The sequence below is a fragment of the Lytechinus variegatus genome, chromosome 14, assembly GCF_018143015.1.
Source record: "Lytechinus variegatus isolate NC3 chromosome 14, Lvar_3.0, whole genome shotgun sequence".
NCBI classification, from domain to species: domain Eukaryota; kingdom Metazoa; phylum Echinodermata; class Echinoidea; order Temnopleuroida; family Toxopneustidae; genus Lytechinus; species Lytechinus variegatus.
Genome location: NC_054753.1, coordinates 23,407,073 through 23,428,624, shown reverse-complemented (window position 1 = coordinate 23,428,624; position 21,552 = coordinate 23,407,073). Strand labels below are relative to the sequence as shown.

General features: G+C 36.3%; 1 protein-coding gene across 1 annotated transcript in view; it reads right to left on the bottom strand.

Moving 5' to 3' along the window:
- Positions 1 to 17,693, bottom strand: part of LOC121427543 (type-1 angiotensin II receptor-associated protein-like) — a 36,756-nt gene extending 19,063 nt beyond the window's left edge. Inside the window, exons 1-3 of the mRNA XM_041623988.1 lie at positions 17,471 to 17,693; positions 6,594 to 6,628; positions 1,643 to 1,754 (exon numbers count right to left, since the gene is read on the bottom strand). Coding sequence (XP_041479922.1) covers positions 1,643 to 1,754; positions 6,594 to 6,628; positions 17,471 to 17,563 — 240 coding nt within the window. The 5' untranslated portion in view covers positions 17,564 to 17,693. The remainder of the gene's footprint in view (positions 1 to 1,642; positions 1,755 to 6,593; positions 6,629 to 17,470) is intronic.
- Positions 17,694 to 21,552: the final 3,859 nt, after the last annotated feature.

The window sequence follows — 21,552 nt, the reverse complement described above, 5'->3', positions numbered from 1 at the left end:
CTTTGCCATTATGACAACTACCATGGAAAACTTGATTCTGATTGGCTGCTGAGCACCGTTACCATGGTAGATGCCATTGTGGTAAAGTTACAACAGTTGCAAGTCCTTTATGAAACGGGCCCTAGATGAATGGGCAAAAGGGGATATTTGAACATTTATAGGCACATTTCAACAACATGATGTGCAAAGTACTTATACGATCTCTAGCAATGAGGTGTTATTTTTGCTATAAAAAGCAGTGGACAATAATTTCTGTCTTTGAATACTCTCATACAAATCCATTATCATACTTTTGTGTGAAAATCGCTTCTTAAAGAACAGTTGTGTCCTCGCCTACATTTAAACCAGTTTAAAGCAAAGCGGTCTTGAAAACCACATCATGAGGTAATTTTTCTAAGTAGTCTGAAAGACCACTAAAGTCACTTCCAAGACTGCTTCAATATTCCTATTGAAGGGATGATCCAGGATGGAGATATATAAGGTAAAATTCACAAAGCAAAATGCTGAAAATGTCATCAAAATCGAATAGAAAATAACAGTTAGTGATTTTAAAGATTTGCATTATTCCGGTGATAGGTATGTCTATGAATATCCCCACTTCTTCTTTTGCATTTTATTATATGAAATTAGGTTTATTCAAACATTTTCTGCCAAGAACTAAAATAATTGGATTGACAACTGATTAAGTGCATTAGTTATTTGTTGCACCAACTTATTTCATCATAATGGAGACACATATATGCATTTACAAAATTATGAAAATATGAAAGATTTATTATTTCATGTAATAACATAAGAAAAGGGAAAGTGGGGATGTGACATCATCAGCCCACCTAATGAATATTCATTACGATGTGCATATCATTGTTTTCACAAAATATTGATAAACTTAAATATTCAATAATTTTGTTTTTTGTTATCCGATTTTGATGAAATTTTCAGCATTTTGCTCTGTGAATTTCACTCTGTTTATTTATTAAGATATAAATATTTTCAACCCGGACCATCCCTTTAAGAAATGTCAAACTGATTTCGACCTCACTGTTTTCACTAAACTAGTTTGAGAAAGTAGATGAGAACAGTTCTCATAACATTCCCTGGCAACACAGACCTTATTATTGCAATAAAAAGCAGTGGACAAATACCCTCTCTCTCGATAATTCAAGCATCGTTATCGCCACAAAAGGCAATGAACTATATCTAAATGGGGATGGGTAGAAGAATAAACATAAGGAGACGACATTACATTCTCACGACAAGACAAGCCTTTGGTTGTGGCATGCCTTAAGGGGAAGTTCACTCTGACAATATGTTCTAATAAAAGCAGAAAAATTATGCGAAAACATTGGTGAAGGGTTGATGAAAATCAATCAAAGAATAAGAGTTAAGAACTTCTAAAGTTTTGATATTGTAACATCACAGATAATCAGCTCCTCTATATAAACATTACAATGGAAAAAATGAATATTTTATAGAAGGGGGTATGAAAGGATGTGTATGATGATATATCCATTGAACAAATAAGATTTCTTTCAATTTTTCGAGAAAATTACATACTGCACGATATATAATTTTTTTGCTTTAATCAAAACCAACTTGTCAAGAGTGAATTTCTTCTTTAATAACATCTCTGCCGGCTTACCATAAATACACTCTCTGGCGATTCGGGCATCATAATTGCCATTAGGCCTGTGATCAAGATAATAGAGTTCATGTACACGTAACCAGAGTCGATCCATCCCCCCATGGAAGCCCTGAAATCAAGAAAAATATAATAATGTCTGGTAAACATTATACATTATACATGTACTACACATGTTGACATATTTCAAAATTATGTTAACACATGAAATTTCTAAATAAACCTCTTGTTTGTGTTAGTGTAATCTCAGTTGAAATGTTTGAGCGCTCTCTTGCAAATTAATATTACTTTAAATTAAGACTGTTTCTGTTACCTTGTATAATTTCTTTTTTTCAATGTTTACAAATGTTTTCTTTGTAACTATTTTGTTTGATTTTCACTCAATGAATAGGCCCTATTGACAGAGAAATTAAAGAAAAATAAATATACAGGAGCAGCTATTTTGTAGGACCTACTGAAGTGCAGGCAATGTGATTTAAAGATTTTTTTTGGGGGGGTGAGACAACTATCTCCAAAGAGTGCTTTCCAAATTCAAAGTTTGAGGGAGAGGGGGATCCCCCCTGAACAATCCCCATAATGCCTCAAATCAACCATACTAATCAACTGAGATGAAGATACAAGTTACATGGAGCTGCTCTGCAATTCTATGAGAGGCTCAATGTGCACTGCATTGAAACATTATTAGCTACGTGAGAATGCATGTAGGTTTATATACATACACATTTAGTGATATCTTAACAATACAGCCCAGGTACATTCATGTTTGACAAATAAATATTTCATTCATGTTTGACAAATACTTTCTGCAGTGTTATCCCAACATGGAATATAATCAAAATATTTTCCTGGGAAAGAAAACTTGAACATTTTCTCATGAAAGTATGCTTTTAAACATGATATATCCAACCATGAACAAAACACAGTACAAGGTGCTATCAATAATACAGCTATCACAAACACCATATCATCATTACTGTTATAAAATTTTTTTTTTCTTCAAATGTTCAGCTTGATAAGAAGGCTCTCTTTCCACAACATTTCATGAAGCTGTTTTGACAGTAATGAGACAAACATGCTTGTACATTATTCAAAGTTCCCAAAATACATGTACCATCTGACCTGCAATGAACATTGATTTTTTACTTAAAGGGGTACTTAAGGGTGAAAATAACATGATTTGACTCAATCAAAAAGAACACTTAAAACATAATCAAAATCGAACTAGGAATTAATTAAGTTATTACATTTTAAAGTTTTGCATTATTTCAATGAAGCAGTTCTATGTATGTCTCTGAGCTAAAATTTGGAAGCTCTAATTCTTTATAGCCTATAGGAAGACAAAACTTTGTACACACCCCTAAAATTAAAGGAAAACCTTTGAATGAAACCTTTGGAAAAAGATAGCTTGTGTGAAAACAGAAAAATCAAAGAAACATATCAACAAAAGTTTTAGAAATATCAGACAAGTAATGAGAATATTGCGATTACTTTTAAGGCTAATACCTTGGTCACATTTGCTCTACGGCGGCCGTACGGCGAGTCGAAAACAGTTGTTTTAACATTTTTTTGTCCAACTATATAAGTTGTTTAAATGAAATTAATAAAACGGATGTTTTCGACTCGCAGTACGGCAGGGGGTCGGCAGCCGTAGAGCAAATGTGACCAAGGTATAAAATATGGGGATCCTCCCATTGGCAATGGACAAAAAAGTATGTCACTTGTGAAAAACTCTCCCTTTAATTTTGTATATATTTCACTTAAATTGCCTCTTTTCTCACATCTATCAGTAGATCATGTATTCTTCTACAGAAGAGCATGTAATATATATTTTCAAAGAATACATTATGGTTAAAGGAGTTTGTATCACCATATGAAAGAGCAAATAGAGACATTTGGGGGTATTTTATAGTCCATCAAAGGGAAAGTTGTTCACATGTGACATCACACATCTTTGCCGCATTGCCAATAGGGCAGTTCCATAAAATAGTAAACCTTTTGGTCAAAATTTCAAAATCCTTCAAACAAAACAAATTAGGTATCACATGAAAGCTAAGAAACTGAAATGTATAAATCTAAAAGAAATAATTTCAAACAATGTATCGTTTCATTTTGACAAGGCATTGAAATCACCATAGCAACAAAACAGAATTTTACTTACTTTCAAAGGTCAAGTTTGCAACAAATTTTAAACCTTTTATAAGCTTTGAAATAATTAAAGTTGGATGTTGTCCAAGTTGTTATTATGTCAGGTTTCTAAAAAATAAGTTAGGTTTTTTCTATTTTTCTTAAATTTCTTAAACCGAATATATTAAAAGCAGGCACTTTCAAATGTACGTCCGACCCCTTTTCACATACACTTTTTTTCTTACAAGCAAAACAAAAGCAGATAAATTTTCCCAAAGTCAGATGCAAAGCAAGCTTGGTTTGTTTAATATATACACCAGAAGGTAGCTCACCACTAGTCCGGGATTTCAAGTTAAATGGGGGTCGGACGTACAACTTTTTTGTACGTCCGACCCCCTGTACGTCCGACCCCTTTGAAACTTTTTTTTTATGAAGTTATCTTTCACTGCTCAGATGTTTTTTGCAAAAGTTTAATATCATAACATCTTTTACTCATATCAATCTTTCAAAATTGAATACAAATTTCAATTTCAATCTAGTTTAAAATGACCTTTTTTGTATTTCTTAACCCAACAAATACTGGGGGCAAAATTCACCTTCCATCTTTAACATTTTGCATGATAGTTCTTTAACACACCTTGATATCGCTGTATAGTTTTATTGGTTTTTTCTTTGAAGTCTTGCACAAGTTTTGAGACAAATTTCACAAAGAATACCTCACATTTTTGACAACATGTATATTTTCAATATCTAATCAATATCTATTCAATGGAAACTGCCTGCCTTCATCTCAAATTATCACATACATGTAACTTAATGAATTTAGTGGTAATTATGACTGAATAATAGCCTGCAGAAAATTAAAAAAGAAAATAAAAATCAAAAACCTACAAATACATGAGAAATTTAATAAACAAAGAAGTTCCATATAAAAGTAGAAATTGCCCCTTCCCCTCAATCTCAGGTACAGCAATTGCCCCTCTATGAGAAATAGATCTGCCCATTTGCTATAATGATACATGGATGTCTAGACTATTCTACTTTTGCCTATAGGGGTGTAAGTTAAGAAAATGTGAAGGGTTATTCATTTAATTTTGACTTGTTCTCATTTCTTTATTTCTGCATCAACCTTATTCAAACTTGGTACAAATGATCCTTGGTTGATACCATGTGTGTGTTGATGAGGTCAAAGGTCATCTAGGGGTCAAAAGGTCAAAAGATAGGAGGCCATTTAGTCATTTTCTGACAGATTTTGTTTAAATCAATTTTTTTGTTTGCATCAATATTGTTCAAACTTGAAATACAAAATCAGAGGGTAATACAATATTTTTGTTTTAAGATGATAATTTCTAAGGTTATTTAGGGGTCAAAAGGTCACTTTTGCTCATTTTGTTATTCAAGGTCAATTGTTCAAGCTTTCTAGGGGTCAAAAGTTAACTTTTGATACTGGTAGTTTTTTTATGTGTATTGTATTCAAATGTATTCGAACTTGGAACAAATTATCAGTGGGTAGTACCACATATTTGTTAAAGAGGATGGAGAGGTCGAATGTCATCTAGGTGTAGAAATGTCAAATGACATATTTCTGCATTAATTTTGCCCAAACTTGGAACAAAACGATCAGTGGGAAAAATTACGTGTTCTTGAGGATGGAGAGATCAAAGGTCATCTAGGGGTCAAAAGGTCATATTGCATGTTTTTTTATTGCAACATCAGGGAAGACTCATGGTTCGTAACCCACCTTGTAAAAACAAAGTTTGTAACAGAACAAGTTTTTTTTAATGTTGAAGAAATTCTTTGTCATGTCTTTTGCAAACCATTAAAAAAAATACATTTTACTTGAAGTTTAACAGTATCCTGCATTGTGTGAATAGTTAAGTTGTTTCATTATTGATGTGATCTAAAAATGTAGATATCAAAATGGAAACAGTTTAAACCCACTGACTCATTTGTAATAGATATGAGGTGCATTTTGCTTGACTGTAAGAAAATCAGTATGGGGGTCGGACGTACACTGTCTGAATGCATGTCAACTTTAATCAAGCATAACTCTTCACCAGCATCAGATTCATTTGTTAATTCCATCTTATGTGAAAGACAACTAACCAAACAGTATGTATATTAAAAAAATCCAGTTTAGAATGTCTATGTTTTGTGTAACTGATCTTCAAAGGGGGTCGGACGTACAGTGTGCAAATATTTTGCACAATGTACGTCCGACCCCTTCAAAGTGTACGTCCGACCCCAAATAGATCAGCCTGTAACTAAAACAAGGCAATGCCTATCAATTTCTTTGCTTCATTTCTTGTAAGATTCATCCTTTAGCTAACAGCTCATATTAGAATTTTAGTAACTGCAACACAAAAATCACAGAGATTTTGACATGAAATCTAAAAGCATAAAACCTGCTTTCGTCTGATGTACGTCCGACCCCTCACATTTTTGCCCATATTTTCTATTCTTCATATTGCAGCCTGGTCCTGTCATGGTGTAATGATAACCTAGGTCACATGTTATGATATACTAAAATAAATAAAACACTGCTATCAAATTAAAGGAGATACAGCTCTTAAATGTGTCCGAATGTACGTCCGACCTTTATGGAATGACCCAATAGGAGGATCTCCATAGCATAAGTGATTGCAATATCATTTCAAATGCTCATAACTTTCTCATTATTTGTCAAATTTTCTCAAACTTTCTTTGTTTTTATTCTTTGATTGTTCTGTTTCCCTTCCACATAAGCATACTTGTTCCAAAGGTTTCATTCCCTTTAAATTTAGAAGACACCCCCCTGACACTGAAGGATGTGAAAGACTATACTTACCATACTGTTAAAACAAATTGGACTCCAACCACCACCTGTAAAATGATAATAAAGAAACAAAAACAACATAATTACAATTTGAATCATTATTTTTTAGTCTCTATAACTCTGTTGATTCCAATTTAAATACAAGGATCATATACTGTGTGTGGATTTTTTAATATACGTAGCATGTTTTTTTTTTTTTCCTTCTTCCCACTCTTCTTTCCTTTTCTTTAAAAGGATGGTCCGGGCTGAAAATATTTATATCTAAATACAGTAGAGTAAAATTCCCTGAGCAAAGTGCTGAAAATTTCATCAAAATCGGACAACATATAAAGAAGTTATTGAATTTAAGTCAATCAATATTTTGTGAAAACAGTTATATGCACATCATCATGAATATTCATTAGGTGGGCTGATGATGTCATATCCCAACTTTCCTTTTTCTTATCTATGAAATCAAAACTGATTCATTTTTTCATACAAGTGTAGATGATGTGTCTCCAATATAATGAAATAAGTTGCGGCAATAAATAACTAATGCACTTAATCAGTTGTCATTACAATTGTTTTAGTTCTTGGTAGCGAAATTTTGAATAAACCTTATTTCATATAATAAAATACAAAAGAGCAAGTGGGGATATGACATCATCAGCCCACCTAATGAATATTCATGAAGAGATGCCTAGAAATATTTTGTTGGAATTATGCAAATCTTTGAAATTCAATTACTTTGATACTTGTTGTCCGATTGTGATCAAATTTTCAGCATTTTGCTCTGTGAATTTTACTCTATTTATTAATAGATATAAATATCTCTAGCCTTGACCATCCCTTTAATTTATGTTTTTATAATCTCATCCTTGGAATGCCCTTGATATCGTTAGCTTTAGGCAATCCCTCCATATTCAGGTTTACATATATATGTTTTGTTTCTTTGGTTGTTGTTCTTTGTAATTTATAGCTTTTTTATCTTGTTAATTTTAATGTAAATTTAACATTTTTAAATAACTTGTCTATTCTTTAAAATATGTTCTTATATCATTCATTTGTATATGGAAATAACTGAAATAGTCAAGGTATATATACACGTGTACACGCACGGTCAAGTCAGTGCACGTGCACTAAATTCCATCACCGTGTACACGGTAGCATCTGCATAAACAAGCTCACAGCCTCACATTAAATCTTACTTTATTTCTCAGACATTGCACATGTTTTAATTACTAATATGTCAACATATTTCAATTAATCCTGAGTGAATTCACTTCCAAAATCGCCAATTTAATCCACATTCTTTCTGGAGACTCACGTTTTTGTACCACGAAATCGGCACGAAATGGGTCTGCTCCGGTCTCAAAAGCTCGAAAGCGTTGCTCAATCACACTCAGAGTCAATTTGAGAATCACCAATTGCGATAGCGATCATCGCTACAACTTACGTGTTATACGCTCGCACACAAGCCTACAAACAAACGCTCTTCAAATTGGCAACATAATAATGAAAATTAATCGATAACTTCAGTTACACTTATTCTGCAGCGATCTGTGCATGCATGTACGGTACAGTATACAAAATGCGCTTCCACCGAGTGTCGGCGATAGCTAGGGCCCTGCACTGATTTTCTTTTGCATTCTTTATTAATTTAATGCGCTGCTAAGCCGAGTAAACTTTTAATTTGCACCAATTTTTGTGGATTGATACTTCAAACTTCTCAGGTAAGCTTTAAAACCGTGACTTAGGCTATATAGACCCCTTTTTATGACATATTGATGCGGGTCCGTGTCGACATGAAAACAGAACTCGCTCTCACAGTGTTTACAACGTGTACACGTGTACACGACCGAAAAACACGCCGTGTACACGTGCATCAAAAATGGACTTTCAAAACGGGCCTAATTTACAAGTTTATCTTCTTTGGTGCCTCATCTGTTTCTTGAAATCATGTTGAACACTGAACATTTGTAAACGATTGATGTATTCGCCAACAGTCTTTTTTTATGTGTTTTATTGAATCAATATAATAAAAAAAACATAAACAAAAATATATCAGTGATTTTAACAATAATAATAATAATCAACAACAACAAAAATAAAACATGACAACGCAATGCATACGAAAAAAACAGTCATTTGTTCATCGTTGTTTTGTTGCATTGTAATTTATTTTTTCCATTTTGATATCAGGGAGAAATAAAACCACACTTGAACTTGACCTTCAAATCCTGACCTTGATCAACCCTACAGACCCAGTATGCATTCATTGCAAATACAATACACAAATATACATGTATACTGTAATACAATCACAATCTCATTTCTATCAATGCAATATCTGAATACTGTGGACGGAATTAAAACTTGTACTTGAAATTCATACTGTAACTCAAGCCAAGATAGGAACATTAGGGCATGGCATGTGAATATCACTTGGCCTTCTATAGTTCCATGGGCAGTAAGTAGGGGTGGATCCAGGATTTTTCCGATGAAAATTTGACAAGCCCCCCCCCCAAAAAAAAGTTTTCACCTAAAATTGAAGGTCATTTTGTCTGCAGAAAATTTGAAAAGCAAAAAAAAAAGAAGACAGAAAGAATAAAAAAATCCTCACTTTCAAAGGGGGGGGGGACACTTGGGTAAAAAAAAAAACAAGCATATTTACATTACAAATTCTGATTATGGCTCTCAAAGGGGGGGGCATGAGCAGGATGTGCCCCCCCCCCCTGATCCGCCAGAGGCAGTAAGACATTCCATACAAACTCTGAATGTGAAGGTGAAATTTTGATATCAATTGTATTTCAATATGATATATTACAACATTTCTTTCACATACTGAATGTTTCTTAACCTGTACAGGGGAAGTTTACTGTAAAAATAGAAGAAAAAATAATAAAAAATATTGGTGAAAGTTTGAGGAAAATCCATCGCAGATTGAAAATTTTATTACAAGTTTAATTTTTTTATGTGTGATGTCACAAGCTTTCCATGTATTGTGAATTTTAAAAAAATGAAATTTGAAATATCATTTTTTCATGAAACTGTGAATGGTTTTATTGTACTTTCAGTGTATCATTAGACAAATCATTTCACACCTGCTCCTGAAAGAAAAAATATTTTAGTCGTCACAAACCATTAAAAAAAATGAAATTCATGCATTTCTATATACCATATGAGGCAGCTGCTCGTATACGACATCACAAATCAATAACTTAAAATTCTCATAAATTTCTTAATTTTAGATGGATATTTCTGAAACATTAACTTATGTTTTTATTATTTTTCTGATGTTTTAACAACAAATTTTTCATCAGGGTGAACGTCCCCTAATAAAGAAAGCACAAGTGGAGGGGGGGATCTGGTTGGTGATCCCGAGTTGGGGTGGGTGGGGTGGTGGTGTTTCCCAGCAATTGTAAAATTTGTTCTGTAGCCAATGGAAAATGAAGACCCCCCTCCCCGGGGCTCCTAACAACACAAAGGCACAGAGAAAGATGAAGCGTGCGATACAATGTAAACACGAACACAATTTTGACATTTTTTGGCTTCTTATGATTTTAGCACTGACTTTAGTCTTTAGACCATGTAGTCTATATCTAAACCAGACCTATACAGGTCTTTATGCCCTTGGAAAAGGCCAATGTCAACTGTAATTCATGCCTTGTAAGTAAATATCCCAGTATGTCAGCACTACTTTTCATCTGTTCTGGATCCTCGTCTAGGTCCAAATTTGTTTAGGAAGCCGGATATCAAGACTTTCAAGGTTCACTTCAATTTTCAGGTTTTTATACTAGTTAAATATAACCAAAGTAGGTGAGAGGGGGATAGTAGAATAGGGGGATAGTAGAATAGGGGGAAAATACGGTCTACATGTTTTCCAACCAACAACAACCAGTGGATTTGAAAGTAAAGAGGGAAAATGAAATATGCATAAAAACTGGAGATTAAAATCAGGTGTATAATGAGGAATGCTCTGTCATTGGCTTCTTATCATAAGAAATATTGAATATTCTCATTTTTCTGCATTGAATAATAAATGGTTCATATCTGCCATTCAAATTCCAAACTATCACTTCAAGCCCTATCCTTCAGATTTGATACATACATAATTCCCAGTCTCCAAAAGTTATTCAAAGCCTAGCTTTCATTCAGTGTATTCATAAACTGGGAAATTGCCAGCTAAGCCGGGGAAATTGCATCACTTAGTAGTAAATATCAACTGTTGACAAGTATTATTGAATTTTCACGAATGAACTAATTTGAGCATTCCACCTGTCAATACTTTTAAGAATGAAGGCAATAGTATTTTGTTAAAAGTGGGTTACAATGTACGATATGTGGACCAGGGAGGGGGGTCTTGGAATCTCTTTTTTTTAAGTTATTATCAGGGGCAGTGGAATGTTTTCAAAATGGGGGGGCTGATCATGCAAAAAATCACAATCATATGGTCATTTTTACGTTTTTGTACACGGTTTTGGAAAAAAGTAGGGGTCTAAGGCCCCACCAGCCCCCCCCCCCCCCCCCCCCCCCCGCTTCTCTGGCCCCTGATTATCACCCACAAACAGCTGGAATATGGTCCAGTATACAACATTCATCACAAAAGCCCCCCCCCTAAAAAAAAAAGGTAGAGTTTTTTAACTAACACTACTATCAAAAATACCTTTACAAACACCGTACAATTGATATCATACCATTTATTTCTGGGTATAAAAATCTTTTCGAACAGTATTCATAGAGGTATTTGTGACCAACATTCTTACTGATAACACAAATCATATTGTCAATCATGCTCCTCACCATAACAATCTCAAATGCATGCAGTCAACGTAAAACATGGGCACTTCAAATGTCATTTATAAAGTAATTCATAACTTTGTACAATTTTCTGAATCAAATGCCTATTTGGTTAGATGATAACAAAATATAAGTCTTAACTCATGTTACCTATCAGATTTTGGTGATAAATGGCTGGAGGGGGGAGGCAAACAACAGGAAATTCAGTGGATCTTATATTTGGCCAAGCCTGATACTATTGGTGAATCATCCCGTGAAGTCCCCCCCCCCATTTTCAAAATTTAAGTCCTTCTATACAATAAAAAGGGAAAAATAATCCCCAACAGTAGGCGGTTTCAAACCGCCTCGATCACAAGAATCCCCGTTAAATTACGAGAACTTTTTAAGGCTAAAAAATACCCGTTAATTATTCCTGCATTCACACCGCCCCGAAACACATCCTTCGGGATAAGTTCCCGAAGTTACGAGCATGCGCAGTGTGGTCTGATAAGCAGGCAAGGCGCGAGATTCAAAATCACGAGCCCAGCAGCCACCCACGCCGCCGCGCCCAACGACACGCTGGGCTAAAAGTTCCATTACATGTAATTTGCTTTCACATCAACAAAATCCCTGCGACCTTGGAAAAATCCCCACGAAATTTCGCCAAGTACCTACTATTTAGCGGGTATTTTCTTTCGGGGAAATTACGCGTAGTTTGCTTTCACATTACCAAAATACCTGGTATTTTCTGATCGGGGTAAATTTCCCGATCAGAGAATACCTGGAACTGGCGAACTTCGAGGCGGTCTGAAACCACCTAGTGCACTTGAATTCTCTTAATCAGTCTGTAGTACACTTAATAAGTGAGTTTGACACTTGGTGGAAGTACATGTAGTTGATGCCCTACAACTAGTAGATCATTGTCACATATACGAGCCGATATGTCTACATCTAGCTGAAAATGAAGGAAATATCAATTACACTCAGCCATTTACTCTAATTGTCACCCTGCGCTCTGAACTTCAAGTCAGGAGCCAGTTTGATGAAACAATTATCTTTAAAGAACATAGCCATGTGCCGTGGCTGAGTGGTCCAAAGCGCCTGACTATACATGGAAAGTCCGGGTTCAATTCCCTGGCCGTGGCACCTATGCCCGTGATCAAGGGCCAGGCATTTAATCAACAAATTATTTTATTCTGCATTCAAATAAATGAAAATGCTAGAAGCAGTCTTGGTCACTAGGTGTGTACTTGTGTTAAAATATTTAATCAATTGAGAACTCGGACCTTAAAAAGATTTAAAACACAGTCCTTGGAGGGGGTGGTGCTGCACTAAAAGCAGAAATCAAATATTTTAGAATGGTGAAATCAATTTTATGAGATTTGAGTGTCTTATCCTTCATAGACTTGGTCCAGGATCCCGTTTCATCAAGACATAAATGCACAATTTCTGTAACAAATTTACTTTCAGCCAGTCAGATTGAAGGATTTCAGTAGATGTTAGTTATCATAACAAGTGTTATGAAATGGACCCCCAGAGGTTAATTTTATTCACATTCAATCACCCAGTGCTGTTTACCTCAAATTTTCTTGATCAATAATCGTGATAATGGATAATTTAAGATTCTGATATCAATTTTCTTAACATCTGAAGAATTTAAGGGAATATTATCAGTACTCTAAAGAGAGAAGATCATATCATCGTGCGGCAGTCAGAAGGGCATTAACACGCGCGAGCCCTGGAAATAAATCGTCTGACAGCGAGTGCTGGTGCCATTTTACAATGCGTGATTACGTCATTGTAGGCAATAACAATTACACCCAATGAAAGAACTATCAAAACGGAAAATCAAAAAGAAATTTTTTTTTTAGAAAATCGAGCTAACGCCCTTCTGCCCGCTTTGCAACGATATCTTTATAAGCTGATTTAACAGAAAATACTGTGCACTGATTACCGGTAAACAAGTGTACAGGCATGCCACTCACATGCATCAATCATTTAATGGATATGGACAAATCTTGATGAGTAAGTCAAAATCAAATGTAAGATTGGAAAAAATAAAATCACAAATCCTTTAAATAAAGTCATTGCAAGGTATAATGACACTCCACATAATCCTGACAAAAACTTACACAAACAGAAAGAATAAAGTATTACTTTGTGTCAGTACCTAGATTTCATTTCAACTTCATTTGACCTCTAGTCTTGTGAAAGAAATGCACAAAAGAATATTACATAATTTCGTCAGAACTGAGTAGCATTCATCTAACAACGAAAGGATACTTTTATAAAATGCATTGCTTTGTTTTAGAATAAGTGGACATATCTTTAACACTAAAATAGATAGCGTCATCTTACTGTTGAGGCAATTTTAACGAGCACAGGCTCCGCCACTTCAACAAAGTCGCAACAACTTCCTTCACAATTTAGAACTCGAGCACGAGGCGACATATTCAAGAATCGACCCTGAAGAAGTTTCCACAAATAAAAGGAAAGAGAGTAAAAACAGAACTCCAGATCCAGGTCTCAATTCCTCAAGAACCGGAAAGGAATAAAAAAGACGGCATTTACCCAAACGTGCAGGCGGCGCTGTCTGAGATTCGCTTGCTTGTTGTCAGGCTTTTTAATCGGTGTAACGGGCCGTGTAACCTGACGCTCTCTGCGGCGTTTCTCCTGCTCTATCCGCTTCTGCTCCAACTGATACATAATGGTGTATCGGTACATACTGACTACGATCCCCACGCTGCTCAAAGAGTAATTGCAAAAACATATAATGTTGGAATCTCTTGTCTAAATCTCCCTTAATGGCTGCCCCTCTTTGATTGCAAAGAGAAAAGCCCTCCGATTACGTCCAACTGCCAAGATTCACCCTCCGGATTTTGTCCTCTTTGACAGAGTTTGCTAAGAGTTAATGCAGAGTTAAGTCTGGTTTTAGCTTGTGCAAAGTGACGAATCCTTGGCAAGCGCCCTGGATTGGAGGAAGGGGGTCAGTCAGTAAGAGAGAGCGTGAGAGAGCTAGAGAGCTAGAGTGTGTCTAGTAGGGGGCTATCCTAGTCGTTACGTAGAGCAACTGCTTGCTGTCTTGCTATGACTCACATTTGGCAAAGTCCGAATAATCAAGCAGGGGGAAGTATGAAGTGTCCAGGGGAAAGAAATATCTGCAACATAAATCAGGGGCTGTAACACAAAGCTGAGCAATCATTCCTAGAACATTTTTATGATTGATTCATTTGATTGCACTGACTACAATGTAGGCCTCCAATTAATCGTGAAAAACAAGAGTACAATTAATCGCTAACCTTTGTGTTACGGGACCCAGACCATTCTCTGTCTGCATGCCAGGTTATGGACAGGTTAAGAACTTAATCACGACTAACAAGAGAAATCACCTTGATCGCATTTTCCAAAAAGAAAATGAAAAATTGAAACAACTGACTTAAAGCACCCGAGTCGTTCTATTCATGAACAAACTCTGTTTCTAGACAGAGATAATGCATCAGGTTAAGGTTATGAGTTCTGGGCCTGTCTTCCAAAGAGTTGCGATTGATCCGAACATCCGATCGATCGCAACTATGGACGGCCAGTAACGTCAATATCTATTATGAATGTTTGTTCGAATATTTTGTAGCTATGATGTATATTCATGCATTCTTTTTATTCAAAACCAATGTTTTGTTGGGATGGACTGTTCATGGACCTGTCCTTTAAGAGGGTAAAAGTGTGATTGAGTGCTCTCCAAAACTATTAAACCACATTTTATGTATCTTGCCCTTTGAAACCCTTGGTAATCTGCAGGGGTTGATTCAGGATTTACAAGAGGGCAGGGGGGGGGGTCACTCCTTTGATCTGTGTCTAATGTGCATATTAAGTCTAATGGAAACATGCCTAGCTTTGTAAATGTTGTGAATATTAATCTTTACCTCTGATGTCCAAGTCCGTGTAGATTGAATTTGTAGCTTAACTCCCATGATTATTATCCCAAACAGGTAAAATTAATGCTACATGTACAAGTGAAATGAATACAGTAATACATTACATGTAATGTAGCTCTGACAAGAATGATTTTGTTGTGTACAATGATAAAGATTATCATCACTACCAGGGGGGGGGGGCCACTAACATTGACGAGTGGATACCATGCGCGACCAAAATAACACATAAAAAGGATGTCATTTTCAAGATAGGGCACGTTACGTATGTAACGTGATAAGGGTGTCAAAAACACACAAATAATGAAAAAGGGGTATCTATTTCGCTAGGAAAGTTACATACTTAGGGTCAAAATTTGTGGGGATGATAAAACAAAATTAAAAAGTTTTATATAGATGTCCTTTTTGCCCCAACACTACGTGCTTAGAGTCCGATTTGCGCGAGGCGTGGAAGGTAGGGTCGTACTATACCGAATGTGTAAAGGTAAAACCGACGACCGAAGGACCCGTGACATAATAAAATATGGCTGTACTTGTTAGGTTCATTTCAGGGAATACTTGCCAAGAGTATCGTTTTGTTTCCAACACTTGTTAAGGGTAGGGTTTTACACGACAATACTTGTTAAAGGGGTGCATTTCTAATATATGGAAAATACGTGTTTAGGGTGCTTTTCGAGACACCATGGTCGCGCATGGTATCCACTCGTGAATGGAAGTGCCCCCCCCCCCGGCATCACTATCATCACTATCACCAATTTTATGTAAATCTTTACATATTTCATCATCATCACCACCACCACCACCACCTTAACATCATCCCCATCACAACTAACACCAATATCATCTTCATCATCATCATCATCATCACCATCATCATCACCATCATCATCATCATCATCATCATCACCATCATCATCATCACCATCATCATCATCATCATCACCATCATCATCATCATCATCATCATCATCATCATCATCATCATCATCATCACCATCATCATCATCACCATCATCACCATCATCATCATCATCATCATCATCATCATCATCATCTTCATCATCATCATCACCATCATCATCACCATCATCATCATCATCATCATCATCATCACCATCATCATCATCATCATCATCACCATCATCATCATCACCATCATCATCATCATCATCATCACCATCATCATCATCATCATCATCACCATCATCATCACCATCATCATCATCACCATCATCATCATCATCATCACCATCATCATCATCATCACCATCATCACCATCATCACCATCATCATCATCATCACCATCATCATCATCACCATCATCATCACCATCATCATCACCATCATCATCCTCATCATCACCATCATCATCACCATCATCATCATCATCACCACCACCATCATCATCACCACCATCATCATCACCATCAGACCACCACCACCACCACTCATCATCACTATCACAATCATAGTCATCCTTTCGATTATCATTATCATCAACATTACCATCACCATCATCATAATCATAAATGCAGATGTAAAATGGGATGAAGACTGAAATTTATTACGAAGACACAGGGGAACTTCTCATCGATATTAATCATGTATAATTTTCTTTTCTTGGCAAATACCCTAATGGTTCCCCACACATGATATCTTATTCTCAACTCTAACATATCCTATTATTTATCATTACCGACAACCCTCATGAAAGATGGGGAATTCTTGATCTTGGTCACACAAAATCCACATAAATACAGATGAAGTCACCTAAAAAAACACAATTATGTATGGATAAGTTCAAATTTAAAAACAAAAGTTTACATCTTGGCTAGCTTTATTTTAGGTAACAAGAAATCATAATGGACAAACATAAGATTCAAGAATTTTGTGTACTTATAAGTTCCAAGCAATGCAAATACAACAAATGCCAAAACCAGCACCATAAATCATTGCATTTCACTGGCATTCACTACATTCGAGCGCAGCTGCTGGTATACACTGCTTCACTGCGGCGCCACTTCCATGCCACGCACACTGTGTCATGTGTATGAGGGAATGGACCTTGGACCCTTTTCCTTATCGATCACATGAGCTGTGAAAAAGATAAACAGTCGAGGTTACATGGCAGTCATGCACAATAACCAAACCAATCAAAACTCCTGTGAAAAATTAGAATTCAGGACATTGAATCTGCCTACCTTTAGCGCAAATTTATCCACTAAACCCATGGTGAGAAACTCTGAAGGAGACTGTTGTCTTGGGGACTGGTTCTCGGTGGCCTCTGGTTGCATAGTACTGGTCTTATACAGTACAGTGATAGTATTTGTGGATATATTATGATGATGAGGCGGAGCGCACTCGGGTCAGGTCGCACGCGCCGCCACCACCACCACTACCCACCGCAGAGGGGTGAAGAAATGCAATTTGATACCAGTGACGTCATCAAATGGCGTCTCTGGATACAAATCTCAAATATCAAGACCAATAATTACACTTTATTGGCGTTTGGAAGTTAGGGTCAGAGGCGTCGGTCAAGATGTTTTGCATGGGGAAGGGGAGGGGGGGATGGAGAGCCCGGTGGGGTCACTCAGCCGCAGAGGGGGACACGTATGACCGTTACCACAAATGCAAGTGACCCCCTATTGCAGTCAATTTCAAGGACATTTTGTGAAATTTACCCCCCCCCCTATTTTCACGCAAAACAAGGACAAAATTGCGGTAAAATGGTACCTTGAAACACCCCTAATTATAAGATTGTAAGGACACTTTTGCCCATTTCGCAAATTTACCCCTATTTACCGTATTTCAAGGACAGGGCATTTAACCAAGGCTCCTTGATTTAACACCCTTTCCTCATTAGAGGAAATTGCAACACAGGCGTCAGAGTGCTCAGTCCTTAAAGATGACCAAGAGCCAAGTCATACTGATACAATAATCCAAAAGAACTTTATTTTTCTTGAAAAATAAGAAAAGTAGAATTCTTTGTAAAAATAAATGTAGAGTTGTCCATATAAAGATACAGAGCATGATGAGCGCGCCTTCTGCGGCTGGTGACTCGGCGACGGATTTTACTTCCCGTAATCGTTCTCCCCTTTTTCCTGACCCCTATTTCCATCAGATCGAGGACGGTGAGCACCCCTATTTTCACTACTTCGAGGAGTGTTCTGTCCGCGGACGTTCCATGAAATTGACCCCTTTTTCCGCGATTTTGGTAACGGTCATGCCGTCCCCAAGTCATATTGAGTGACCCCACCGGGACGGAGAGGGGAAAATGTAAACAAAAAGTCCAACATTTTCTGCGGCGCGCTTCGCTGACTAAATAAAACTGGAGCGGCCCGTACCACTGATAAGCTTAGCAATTTTTCTACTACGATTGATTGCATTAATTGACTGTACATTGCTGACAGTTAATGTGTCACAAACGATGTAAACCAAATTCACAACCTAATGATGACGCAAACCAATTTCTTCTACATAACAATATAATATAAGATAAATATAACAAATAAATTTTGACAATAAATCAGACATATTATCTGATTAAAAATAAAATCAGTTGCAGAAGATGGATTGTCATTGTAAGCAGAACAAATCAAAATCCGTTTGTGAACCTGCATACGGATTGTGAAAGTCACCTTTCAATGAAGAGTGGTAGCATGATACCTATTTTTATTGCATATGATTCTCATTGCAGAAGCGGATCTACAAAAAAAAAATCCGGGGTTCATTTTTTTAAATCTTATCTTTTTTTAAGCTTGTAATTTTATTTTATTCTATTTCTATGTATTTATTTCATTTATTATTAATATTATTATTATTTCTTTTGGGGGAGGGGGGAGGGGTGGGCGAACAAATGTCACAGAGTCCCTTGCCCCCTCCCCCCATCAGCTTTTTTGAGGACACGGGCCACCGCCGAAGTGACAAGCTAGCCCAGCGTTGCCGATTCTCATCCCCAAAATCCCCACATTAAGAAAAAAAAATTGAGGGATTGTTGAAGTCTTTGGGGATAAAAAATAAATATTTGGGAATGAAAATAATATTAAGTTTTATGTAAAACGAATTTGGGGATTTTCTGTCAAAATTTGGCAACTTTGGGGATATTTTTATTTATTCCAAGGTCCCCAATTCTTTGTATCTGTGTTGTTAACTGGCCTTACATTGCAGGAAAATGCAACTTAATTTTACAAATTTTCATGGGGGTTAATTTGGCAACGACCTCTATACCAAAAATAGTGGTGTTTTAGATGCAAGAAAACGCCATTTTCACACACAGATTTTCAAAAATTTTCCCTACTGTGGGAGGGGGGACACCCCCCTCCCACACCCTCCACCTCGCTCGCTTGGACTCGGTCGCTACGCTCCCTCGCATACCACCCCAAAACCCTCCCCCTTTATAAAAAAGCTGGATCCGCCCCTGCATTGTAAAATAAAAACTTTATTGGTATAATGTTGTCTACTATAAGAGTGCCACTATTACATCCCACAATATATTTTTGACTCGTTTAAGTAATATATCATTATCAAGTATTATATAAATCCAATCAATTCAAGAGTGGAGTGCAATAAATAGTGGACTGGAAGAAGAATATTATGATGTACTCTAATGAATTTGCTTTTATGAAGATTTAATGAAAGTTTATTGGCTGCAATCAAATTTGATCATTTTTTTTTTTACACTATTATTAATGATTTCTGTTATCTGGTGTCGAGCCTGTTGAAAACATGCAGATTCACTTTGAATCATCAATAAATATAATAAAAGATAGATGTCTAGAGGGACTATAAAAAACCCAACATCCTACATTGTGAACAAAAAAAGGCACACAGTTGAACCCTGAGGTACTCCACAATAGATAAAGCGTGGTCGAAGAAAATTTAGAAATTGATACAAATTAGGCTATTCGTGAGGTAATTAAATAAGCATATCATAGGTCTTGGAGAAGAAATCTAGGAATTTGCCGATAGTTTGGGATTGTTATATTATTGATTTCTTTTTATTTTTGTCGATGTAGACGAGGCCTGCTTCGAGGTCAAATCAGGTGTTCAAAGTTTGAAACTTTCGGACTCGACAACAACCCTACGGGGTTGTGTTCCTCCGGAAAGCTAATCTGAACATTATTTAGGCTGTTGCACTCCGTGTACCCAACATGAAAAACTAATTGCAGAGCTGCCAATTAGAATTGTGAATAAAAATCCTATTCTTTATTTCTTTTTATCCGATACACTCTTAGAAATGTTGGGCAGCATACTGTCCACACATCAATTGGTTAAAACTTTATCCAATTCTCGGCAGTTTTGTAAAGCAATAATGTGTTCTTTGGGTGAAAGCTACACAGCATTGCTTTAAAACTACCCAAAGTTGGATAAATTTTGTATCCAATTGTTGTGTGGAGAGTATGTTGCCCAACACTTAAAGAGCATGGGCGGAAATCCCAGGGGGGGGGGGGCAGGGGGACGAATCCCCTATACCCCAAAATAGTAGGGGGACAGAATATCGAATATCCCCCTACTAATTTTGGTATTTTATGATGGAAAGAAATACATCATTCAAAATCGAAATAAAACATGTATTTTGGACGATACGACCTCATTTTGGGGGTGATAACCTGAATTTGGGGGAATAGCCTTTTTTTCACTAGTCACATTTCGGCCCCCTATCTTTTTTGGAGAGATTTTTGCCTGTGTTTTAAAGTGATGAGTGTCAAGACTAAATGAATGGTATTGTAGGGATGTAGACAAGACCGGCCTTGGCCTCGGGGCCGAGTCATGCATGTCCAAACTCTATTTTGTTGGCCTCTTGGAACTCCCGCGGCCTCGACAACAACAACAACCCTATGGTGTAATGTTGTTTAGGAAAACTAAACTGAATATTATTTAGGGTGTTGTACTCCATGTACTCAGCAAAAAAAATATATCTGCATGAGCTGCCAAATTTAATTGTGAATAAAAATCCTGTCCTTTATTTCTTTTTATCCTATTTTCAAGCCTGAAATCCTATTTTCTTTAAAATTTTTGAAAAACATATATACCAAAATCATCTTTCTTACAATTTCAGAAATCCTATTTCTAGGGGGCAATCTATATTTAGTGTCCCTATCCCCTTTTAAATCATACTAATGGACAGCTCTGTAATTGTTTTGCTTTGCCTTTTTCCTGTGTTTTAAAAACAAATATATTAAAAGAAGTAAACATAATTGTTGATCAGGTGAGGATTCCTCTTTAAAAAATAAAAACGATTATAGCGTTTTCTTTTGTTTGTTTTGAACTCTACTTATAGGCC